This window comes from Eleginops maclovinus, chromosome 16 (assembly GCF_036324505.1).
Source record: "Eleginops maclovinus isolate JMC-PN-2008 ecotype Puerto Natales chromosome 16, JC_Emac_rtc_rv5, whole genome shotgun sequence".
Taxonomy (NCBI): domain Eukaryota; kingdom Metazoa; phylum Chordata; class Actinopteri; order Perciformes; family Eleginopidae; genus Eleginops; species Eleginops maclovinus.
Genome location: NC_086364.1, coordinates 4,260,974 through 4,271,990, shown reverse-complemented (window position 1 = coordinate 4,271,990; position 11,017 = coordinate 4,260,974). Strand labels below are relative to the sequence as shown.

The following is an 11,017-nucleotide window of genomic DNA, read 5'->3' as shown; positions in this document are numbered from 1 at the left end:
GATGAATACATTTGGGATTTCCAAAGTATTATTATTATTATTATTATTATTATTATTATTATTATTATTAATAATAATAATAATAATAATGTATTTACTTGTATTTTATATGCTTCATACTCCAGATCCCTTTCAAATGATGATATATATATATATAACAATGTATAGTATATTATGGTAGTATACTTTTTAGGGTTTTACTTTCTTACAACTATGATTGACATTTTGTATTATCATCATCAATCAGTATATAACTTAGTGTAGTTCCTAGCTGCTTTTTTAATTTATTGCCATTTCTTTATTTACAAATTCATGAAATAAAACTGAACCTATAAAAATCCTTAAAAAATCTTTCTTTCTTTCTTAAAAACGAATAAATGTTATCAGACAAAAAAAGTTATTTGATGGTGTGTTTTCTTTATCGAAACCATATCGAGTGCAATTGTTTCATTTTCCTAAATGTATGAATTACATTTTGTCCTGTAGCTCTATATTAAAAAACAACTCGCTGATTGCATGTTTACTACATGTACCAGAATCCTTTGCGTCAGTACGTACGTCATATTCCCTCGACTGCATTCATCTTGTTCCCTCCTCGCATCGTTTGTAACATTTTTTACTTAAATTACTGGCTTTTTGCTCCTTTTCTAGCGGTTTTAAAGGCACGCAGTTCCGTGTGAACAGAATGGGTCCCGTAGAGGTAAATTGTCATTATTATGTTCTTAAAACTGTGGAGAAAATAAAAATCATATTTTAAAATCTCAATCACATTTACTGAAATCTGCTCTTAGCCTTACTCGCGCTTTATTGTTGTTGGAAACGGGCAAATAACGTTAATATCTGATGCATGTATCGATTGTGTAATACATTAGTTAATAAACACTGATTTAAACTTGAATTAATCCCCTTAACGGTACCTGTTTGCCTTGGTCTTAAAAGTTATAAAGCTTTGCGCCAAACCCGCTTAGAATTCCACCAGAATGTGTGTTTTGTGCTTATTAGTAAAACAGCGTAGATAAGTTAACACGTTTAAATCAACATCCTTCTTAGCGAAACGGTCGTTTATGTTTTAAAATACGTTTAATCAGCGAATAAACATCGCATCAAACTTGAGTGTTTTCAAGTGTTTCTGTCTGTGTTGGCTTTCGTCAGAGGAAGAGGACTTTGGCCCATATTCGGTGCTTGTTTGTAAAAATGCTCGCATAACATTACACGTTAAAATACTTTCTAATGGTAAAAGGACTCCTGTTAAATGTGGTTATTAATTGAATACGTTACAAAGTTATATCTTCTAAAATGGGACCAAACACATGTTAGAATAGCATTTATTAAGGTCCTTATATCAGGTCTAGTTTGGTAACCTTTATAAATGTTAACTAGAGTTTAAACTGTATTTTGTCATTTGTCTTTACTTGTAAATTGTCTTTTCTCTGTATATTTGACACTGTATTTGACTGAACTTGTCCTGAAATGAATTGATAACTCTATAATGTTAATATTTGATTACTTATTCTCAAAACCTTTTACGTTTGATAGTTGTGCTGCCCAATAAAATACATGTATATTACTAATGATGATACTTTTGTGATATTGGATTTTGTTTAATTATGTTTTAATTATTTTAGATTTTTGGTTTAATAATTTGTCTAAGTGGGTTTTTACTGCAATAGTACACCTGAGACCACTTTTCCCTCATTCCTTCTGTTTTAATTTTGAATACCTCCAATAAATTATGGATGGTGGATGGATGTCAACAGACAAAGGTTTATGTTGGTAATAATGAGCAGAGAAAACACAGAGCTGCTGATGTGCTTTAATAAGTGTAATAACGCTAAATATGAATATTAAATGTGCGTTTTGTTGTTGCAGCTCCTCCACATGTCCGTGTTCTCGCAGAGTTTTTCTCCCTGCGGACGATTTCTGGCAGCCGGGAACAGCTATGGAGAGATCGCAGTGTTCAGGTCTGACACACAAACTATGATAAAACCTGTTAAAGAGCCCTATTATGCTTTTTTCAGGTTTTCCCTTTTACTCTAGTGTGTTTCCCCAATCCCTGTGTTCCCTCCATAAGGAGTCTCTCCCCTCCCCTGCCTGAAACGCCTCCATAGGACTCCGTTGTTTACTTCCATAACAGTGACATCACTATGTAGCAGTCCTGCTTCTATTGGTTAGCGCTCCAACACATTGTACGTCATAGGCTTGGGGGCGGGATTTGACCCATCCTAGTGTTAGGAGCAGTGGGCTGCCATATTTACAGCGCCCGGGGAGCAGTGTAGGGAACAGTGCCTTGCTCGGGGACACCACGGTAGCACTTGGTCTTCCCGGGAGTTGAAAGAGGTGCTGCAGCACAGGCAGTATGGGAAAAATAAAAGCTTTATGAACATAAAAGGAGACATGTCACAGTAGAGGCACAACATACTAATATGAACCTGAAAATAAGCAGAATAGGGCCTCTTTAAAACAAAGCATGTCTTAATAATCATAATAATATATTGGTGATGTTTGTGTTGCAGTTTGTCTGCAGCTCTGAGTCCAGATGCCACAGCCCTCAGTCAGAAACCTGTTCTAACCTTCACAGGTGAAAGTATTTGTTTCATTTTATGTGGCTCAAAAAGTTAATTCACATGTATCTTTCTGTCATTTTCAGTGTATACATTTAATGAGAATTGTACAAAATATATTTTTCAAGAAGTCAGGTATACTTTGATTTGTCACACTAGTTCAAATGTAATACCTTTTTATTGTTGGGTATTATAATTTGTCAAAAGTCTCCAATTCTTAAAAAGTATTTATGATCAGGCCTGAAGTTGGTGATAAGAGCTAACTTGCAGTAATACAGTTCATATATAGAAGAGAATTACATTAATATGTTTATTTTAGGTCATTTTTTTGTCTTCTAAGGATACCAGAGCAACTTTTTGAAAGTGAGAAGTCTTAACCGTTGTTGTATTTCTGCCTTGTCTCACTGAGTATCTGTGTTATGTTTTATGGGGTTTTGTAATTGTGTGTGTGTGTGTGTGTGTGTGTGTTTTAGCTCATGAAGGGCCCGTGTTCTCGCTCCTCTCCACTGACTGCCACCTCATGAGCGCAGGAAACGGAGAGATCAGCTGCTGGAGCTGGAGCGACCTCACCAAGAAGGTCAGACTCTATTTACATTATTATTATAATTATAAGACATACTCACAGTGATTTGGTGCACAGTTCTTGTATAAGGTACAAACTAAGTCTACAAAAACAAAGATTATAAAAATTATTTGAAAAGGAAATGTATCTGAATAATTTATAATGACAAGATGATCCACAAATGTTTGTATTTATTCAAATGAACGGGAGTAGCAGCAGTAAAACAAAGTCACAGATAGAAACGACGGCCTCTATAGAACATTGAATAATGGACTTCCTTTGCTGGTCCTGAAAACACCGGCTTCACGGGGCTGAAGTCCTGCAGCATGCGTCATTCCGCATAAAGTTACGGTAGACCCACAGTCACTGTTCTAATTCCTCAAAACGATTCACGGACCTCAGATTTTGCTTTCGCAACTTTGTATGGATACACTGTATTTTGTTTCATATTCTGTTATATTTTATTATATTATGATGTGTTGTAAAATCTGGATTTCGTTACTTATACTCGGGAGTTATTTCAACTTGAGTTGAAAACGCTTTGTCTAATTTTTCAGAATGTGAAACCTCTGTGGACAAAGAGACCAAACTACAAGTGAGAGACGCTGTCTTTCTGTTTGCATGCCCTCATATGTTATTATTATATTTAATATTATATGTTACTGTAATAAGTGAGCAAAGAGCTGACTGAAGTTTCTGTTCTTAAGATCCAGTCTAGAGATACCGGAGATCAACGCTATGGTCCTAAACACCCGGGTGAGAACACACAATTAATGTAATTATTAAGAAATACTTGTATATTATTTGCTTACATAAGTAATCGAATTTCCCCAAAATCCCTAATCAATACCATACATATATGCACATATTAACTCATATTTTTGAATTAATAACAAGAGGTGTTGAGAAGCAAAATGTGTTCTTTTGTTGTTTTTTTTCCAAAAATTTGAAGTCAGAAATACAGAAATGCTTTTCTCTTTTTAGAATATTCCCTCTTAATATTAGTGCTGCATACTTGTATTCGCGTATAGTACTGTAGTGAAAATATGCTTCACCTGTATGAGGCCGCTGGTTCTGTGTTTCAGGATAACAGTCTGGTGGTGGGAGGAGGAGACAACAACATCCACATCCTGGATCTGGAGCACGGCATCTTCAAGGTGAGTCAGCTTCACATGCAGCTTCCAGTCAGCCTCCTGTCAGCTTCCTGTCAACCTCCAGTCAGCCTCCTGTACGCCTCCAGTCAGCCTCCTGTACGCCTCCAGTCAGCCTCCTGTACGCCTCCAGTCAGCCTCCTGTACGCCTCCAGTCAGCCTCCTGTACGCCTCCAGTCAGCCTCCAGTCAGCCTCCAGTCAGCCTCCTGTACGCCTCCAGTCAGCCTCCTGTACGCCTCCAGTCAGCCTCCAGTCAGCCTCCTGTAAGCCTCCAGTCAGCCTCCTGTACGCCTCCTGTACGCCTCCAGTCAGCCTCCTGTACGCCTCCAGTCAGCCTCCAGTCAGCCTCCTGTACGCCTCCAGTCAGTCTCCAGTTAGCTTCCAGTTAGTTTAAAGTCAACTTCCAGTCAGCCTCCAGTCAGTCTCCTGTAAGCCTCCAGTCAGCCTCCTGTACGCCTCCAGTCAGCCTCCAGTCAGCCTCCAGTCAGCCTCCAGTCAGCCTCCTGTACGCCTCCAGTCAGCCTCCTGTACGCCTCCAGTCAGCCTCCTGTACGCCTCCAGTCAGCCTCCTGTACGCCTCCAGTCAGCCTCCAGTCAGCCTCCTGTAAGCCTCCAGTCAGCCTCCTGTACGCCTCCAGTCAGCCTCCAGACAGCCTCCTGTACGCCTCCAGTTAGCCTCCAGTTAGCCTCCAGTTAGTTTCTAGTCAACCTCCAGTCAGCTTTCAGTTAGTTTCAAGTCAGCCTCCTGTCAGCTTCCTGTCAGCCATCTGTCAGCCTCCTGTCAGCCTCCAGTTAGTTTAAAGTCAACTTCCTGTCAGCCTCCAGTCAGTCTCCTGTAAGCCTCCTGTACGCCTCGAGTCAGCCTCCTGTACGCCTCCAGTTAGCCTCCAGTTAGTTTCTAGTCAACCTCTAGTCAGCGTCCAGTTAGTTTCAAGTCAGCCTCCTGTCAGCTTCCTGTCAGCCTCCTGTACGCCTCCAGTCAGCCTCCTGTACGCCTCCAGTTAGCCTCCAGTTAGTTTCTAGTCAACCTCTAGTCAGCGTCCAGTTAGTTTCAAGTCAGCCTCCTGTCAGCTTCCTGTCAGCCTCCTGTCAGCCTCCTGTCAGCCTCCTGTCAGCCTGACCTATATCACCACCTACAGCCTCCTGTCCGCTTTAATACAACTATAACAACTTGAAACAAATTATATAAACATGAAAGCTAAATCCTCATCTATACAAAACAAGTGAATGAATGAAACTTCAAATAAACACATACAATTTTAAAACATAACCCTCAGACATAACACTAAAACTAAGTACATTAAACTGTAGCTGAACTATATACAACTGTAGTTTATATTTATAGTAAAATATATGAAGATGAACACAATACATAACATTAAAACTCAATATATACAAATTGAAACCAAATATATATTAAATTATAAGAACAATGCTTAAAAACTACAGCTATTACCATGGTTTATTCACGAAACCAAAAATAAACGTTCCAAAAATAATATATTAAGAAATCTGTGTGTGTGTGTGTGTGTGTGTGCGTGCGCAGACGGTGCTGCAGGGACACTCGGACTACGTCCACTGTTTGAGCTTGAGAGAGAGGGAGGCAGAAATCCTGTCTGGGGGGGAGGACGGAGCTGTGAGGATGTGGGGTGAGTCATTTTTTCTTCTTCTTCCCTTTATTATTATTGTTGTTGTTGTTAGCAATTAATAATGTCCCATGTCCCACCTAGCAGCAGACTGTAAACGTTTTGTACATTTTTTCCGGTGTGTGTTGTCCAGACAGCAGGACGGGTCAGTCCGTGCACTGCGTCGAGATCTACAAGTACGAGGTGAGGAAACCTATACCGTTAAATATTTCTATATCAAGTATCTCTTAAAAAGAGCTAATTTAACATGATGATGTTTTACCTTACATTGGAGCTACAGATTTGAACTCTTTTCACTTCATCTCCTTTCTCATCTGTTCTTCATATCCTTCCTTTCTTCCTCCCTTCTTTTTACTCCTCTTCCTCTTGCTTCCCTCCTTTCCACCTCCCCCTCCCCTGTTCTTTATATGTGGCGGCATCTTAAAGTCATCCTCCAATCAGCTCTGCATTTGTAAAAGTCTTTAGAGAGGTAGAAAAATGAACAGAGTCTGGTTTGTTTCAGAGTTGTGCTCGTCCTCAGTACGGTAAATGGATCAGCTGTCTGACCACCGACTCAGACTGGATGGTAAGGAACTAAATACAATTATAGTTTTATTCTCCTTGTGATTTTGTACAGTGAAAGCTCTCTCAGTACTTATGGTGTTGTTGTGTCCTGCAGCTGTGTGGTGGAGGTCCGTCTCTGTCTCTGTGGCATCTCCGCTCTCTGTCCCCGACCTCCATCTTCACTCTGACAGGCTGCCAGAGACAGACGTCCTTCTACCAGGATATGGTGAGACCCCGCGTTGCACACACACACCGTTACACGTGTGTTTTTCTGATGTTTCATGTACAACGATTAACAACTGTCTTAATGAGATTACGAAACGTCATTGCGTCGAACATTAGCTGCCTCTAGCTTAGCGGTGTTGATCTTCAGACTTGACCAGGATGTATTTTGTTTATAGCATAATGTTAGCTTTTAACTTCTGGCTATTCATCATTATAAAAGGGGTGTTATTATGTGGAGATTTTCCACTGGTTAGCAAAAATCCAATTGAAAAGTTTCATGGTGGCTGTCTGTTGTGTTTACCCGCATCATTCAAACAAGGCGAGGTGGCGGGGCTTATCTTCATGTGGATACTATGGTAGATACCAACTACAACAAAAGGAACACATTTTACCGTGACTGAATTGTAATACACGTTTCAAAATAATGCCCAACTTACAACACACTGATACCTGTTAGTAAAAAACGTGAATTAATGCTTTGACAAATGTGCAGACAAGACGGCAGGCAAAACAGATCGATTAGGCTAAGTTAACATGTAGCTGCTCCGTCCACACTCACAACAACATCATGCAGACATAAATAACGCAGCGACTGTATTCTCCATGCTATACACAGTCTGTGGTTTGTAAATGAATAACCTTTGTCCAGTTTGTGAACAGATAAGAGGAGCTGTGAGCTCTGTGTGCTAACGGCTAACATTTTGGTTTTCTGTTTCAACCTCTGACAGCGGGCTGAGATTCTCAGTCGCGTGAATTTGACACTCAAGCTGAAGAAATTGAACTCTCGTAATTGCCCCCTTCAATCGCGTCTTTGCGTTGACATTTACATGCAATGCGTCCAAAGGTCGCACCGCGTCTGTGAACACACCATAAGTGTCTTTATCTCTGCAGAATACTTCAGACATAAGAAAAGTACAAACTTAACATTTTAACTCAGCTTTTCGGTTATCAAAATGGACAGTATCTCTTCAGTTGTAAAGGCTTTTATTCTGAAATATTAGCAGGACAATTCTGTGGAAACTGTGACTCAATGAAATAATGATGTACTAGCTTTTTAATTGTGTATTATTATTCTTTATTAGACCTTTTTAAGTTCGAACTGAGTTTAATTAAAACACGTTATGTCCTACCTTCCTCCTCTGTAGATCCTGGCTGTGGGGGAGGGCCCATCTGTGGCTCACTGTCTCCTTGGGGGGGAGGTCAAAGCTCAGATCCCCTGTACGCCACAGAGCCTCAACACGCTGCAGCTCAACACCAACAGCGCCGAGCACCGGGTGAGACACGGAACACACCACAAGTTATATATCAGAGCGAGACACTGAACACAGACCAAGTAAAACAAACAGGAGGTTACATCACAGTGAGACCCTGAATGCACCGCAAGTTATTGTGTTTTTATTGGTGTATAATATGGTGGCCCACAGGTGCAAAAGTGCAGCTTCAGAAACAATACGAATATATAAACACGAATGTGCCCAAACACTTGCAAATGAAGAAACATCTTCACCAACTTCAGGAAACATCCGCAGCGTTTACTGAAAGCGCTGCCAATACAAAACGCTGCAAGAAGCTCAAAACACAATGGAAATGGGGACACTAAAAAAAGACACACACAGCTGGGACCGTAGCGCTTTTTGATGTTCAGTGGTTATAAATGTGGCTTAATGTCACCATTGGCCAAGTTAGTCTCTTTAATAACTGTAAGGGTTTTGTCAGTATTTTTGAAAATATTAGGTTAGCTATGTTAGCTAGCCATCTAACAGCTAATCAGCAATAATATCAGAAGGAATCACGTGATGACTTTGTTTTTGGTAACTTAACTAAATGTAATATTGGCTTATTTGAACAGCGACAGTTGGCCAACTTTACATTCCCTGAACATCATTTGTGTTTTGCTACAATTTTACTAAATGCTGTTTCTTCATTTGTGTTTTTATACTTACATCAAATGCAGCTCGTTTATCTTAATGTAAATGTTTAGGGCCGTTGTGGCATGTTGGCACCTTTCAGCCCCCGTAGTATAATCACGGTAAAAACATTTTGGAATTAACCCTTTCTGCTCCTGAAGTGGTAAAAACACTTACCGTTTGGTTCAAAACAAAACGCCTTGTAGCATTATCCCTTCATTTGAAAATAGAAGGCATTTATTCTGAAATATTTGCAGGATCATATTATTTTGGGTTTTTTTTGTGTGTCTTTGGGTTGTTTAAGGCATGAGAGATATAATGGCTGTGTGGACGGACTATTCTCTTATTGCATATTTAGATCACACCAGAAACTGATCCAGAATACTGAATATATTAAATAAACGTTGAATAAATGTTGTTTCTCCTATCTGTGCAGATGCTGACGGTGGGAGGCAGTAGCAATCACATCGATGTGTTCACCAACCTGTCGTACAGAGCCTTCTCCCTCAGCTTCTGACACACACGTTTAATGATGTATGAATATCTGTATTTTTAGTTATTGTTGGAAAATCACCTCACAACTTTTGTACCATTTAGTCTGAAAATAATAAAATATTTTTCTCATTTTATACAAACTGTTTTTATAATTATTATTTTTATTATCTACAATGTTCTTATATTTAAAACATTTGATTTATAAGGTCATTCTGAATTAAATAGAAAGGCTTTAAAATAACCAACATAAATTACTTGGCTTTAGGCAAAAAAAAATGTCAATGTTATTTTTTTTTTAAACAAAATATTGCTTTCTAGGAGACAATTCAACATTTAAAGGGTTTCCTGTAGTGTGTTATATAGGTTTTTGTGCATGTTAACGGTCTGCAGAGGCTAAAATCCCTGTGCTCTCTCCAGAGGCAGTTTCTGGAACCAGTTTGGAGTGGTGTGTTTGTGTGGTTTGAGATTAGGGGTGGGGGGGGGTAAAAGTAAAACTGACCTTGAGGTCCGAGCAGATCAGGGATATCACAGATGAGGATGCAGGTCAGAGGATGATGTTGGAGAATGGCGGTGGGGTGATGTGTTGCCATGGCTTGGTGCCCATGAGAACCTCTCCAGGGCTTTGCTGGGATCCCCCGGACAGGACTCCATTGCAGTAGTCCAGGCGGGAGGGAGATGAAGGCTTGATGAGGGTTTTTCTGCCACTGAGTCAGAGTGAAGGCCGAAGTCTGGAGATGTTTTTGAAGTGATAGAAAGCAGATTTGGTGACAGATTTGATGTCAGCCTGGAAGGAGAGGTGGAGTCCAGGTTGATACCCAGGTTGCGGACTTCAGGGGACGGAAAGATGGAGCAGCCTTCCACGGAGAGGAGCAGATATCCAACCTTCCGGAGCCACAACCATGAGCTCTGTTTGGTTGCTGTTTAGTTTGAGCAGGTTTGATGACTTTTGATGACTTCCAGTTTTTTATGTCATTCCACTTCTTCCACTTCCAGTAGTTGAGTGTCTTCTCTCCTCCAGCTCTCAGGTGTGACTTGTCGAGCCCCTCCCCTTCAGAGCTATCTTTTTGTTTTAATTTTGCCCATCCTGCTACGCCTCCGTTGGGGACCTTTGTTGACTGCCCGAACAAATCGACATCACTCCAACACATTGCACGTGATAGGCTAAAGGGACATGTCTAAGCAGTTGACTAATCACAACAGCCGGCCAGCTAACCAATCAGAGCAGACTGGGCTCTGGTTTCAGACAAAGGGTGAAAAGAGGTGCTGCAGCACAGGCAGTATGAGAACAATAAAGAGCTTTTTGAGCGTTAAAACATGGAGACAGCAGAGGCACAACGTACAAATATGAACCTGAACATGAGCAAAAAAAATGACATTAATGGGATATTTTGTAAATTATAAAGAAAAATAGATGTTATCAATTACAGTGCTCAGCGTAAATGAATACAAAGTAACACTTTAAACAATGAACACAAAAACATTTTCCAAAATGTTGACAAGACTAAGTTTCATATACCATCTGTTTAACTTCTAACATGAAAGTAAGGTTAATAATATAACTCAGATTACACATTTTTCAGTTTTACTCAAATAAGGCCGATGCAAAAATGAGTAGACCCCACTGAAAGTCTCTAGAGCAAAGCTACATTTTAGACTACAAATGTCTTATTTAACAACAATCCACCACAGCTGAGTCTAATGATTCATTACACATGTGTCCAGCAGACAGCTGACTATAACAGGGTGTTACTTAAAGAAAACCCCTTCCCATTTCATGTTGTTAACAATGGCACCACATGGAAGAGAAAGAAAATGATTTCTTTACTCCGCAAAGGGGAAGGCTACAAGAAGATCAGCAAAGTTTTACTTATCCGTCAGAATACTGCAGCAAAAGTGGAACAAAAACTTTAAAAAGATGGAACTGCA

At 39.9% G+C, this 11,017-nt stretch overlaps 1 protein-coding gene across 1 annotated transcript; it reads left to right on the top strand.

Moving 5' to 3' along the window:
* The first annotated feature begins 541 nt into the window (after positions 1-541).
* Positions 542-9,212, top strand: thoc6 (THO complex 6). Its single transcript, XM_063904960.1, has 13 exons — positions 542-700; positions 1,870-1,961; positions 2,514-2,578; positions 3,035-3,138; positions 3,681-3,718; positions 3,831-3,879; positions 4,209-4,280; positions 5,822-5,924; positions 6,055-6,104; positions 6,424-6,486; positions 6,580-6,690; positions 7,835-7,963; positions 9,033-9,212. Exons 1-13 carry the CDS (start codon positions 686-688, stop codon positions 9,111-9,113), a joined length of 972 nt encoding a protein of 323 aa, XP_063761030.1. The 5' UTR covers positions 542-685; the 3' UTR covers positions 9,114-9,212.
* The last annotated feature ends 1,805 nt before the right edge of the window (positions 9,213-11,017 follow it).

Excerpts from the sequence above, each read along its gene's own strand:
- thoc6 (XM_063904960.1), top strand. Across the intron at positions 1,962-2,513 it reads GGAGAGATCGCAGTGTTCAG|TTTGTCTGCAGCTCTGAGTC; the intron begins GTCTGACACACA and ends TTTGTGTTGCAG. Across the intron at positions 4,281-5,821 it reads TGGAGCACGGCATCTTCAAG|ACGGTGCTGCAGGGACACTC; the intron begins GTGAGTCAGCTT and ends GTGCGTGCGCAG.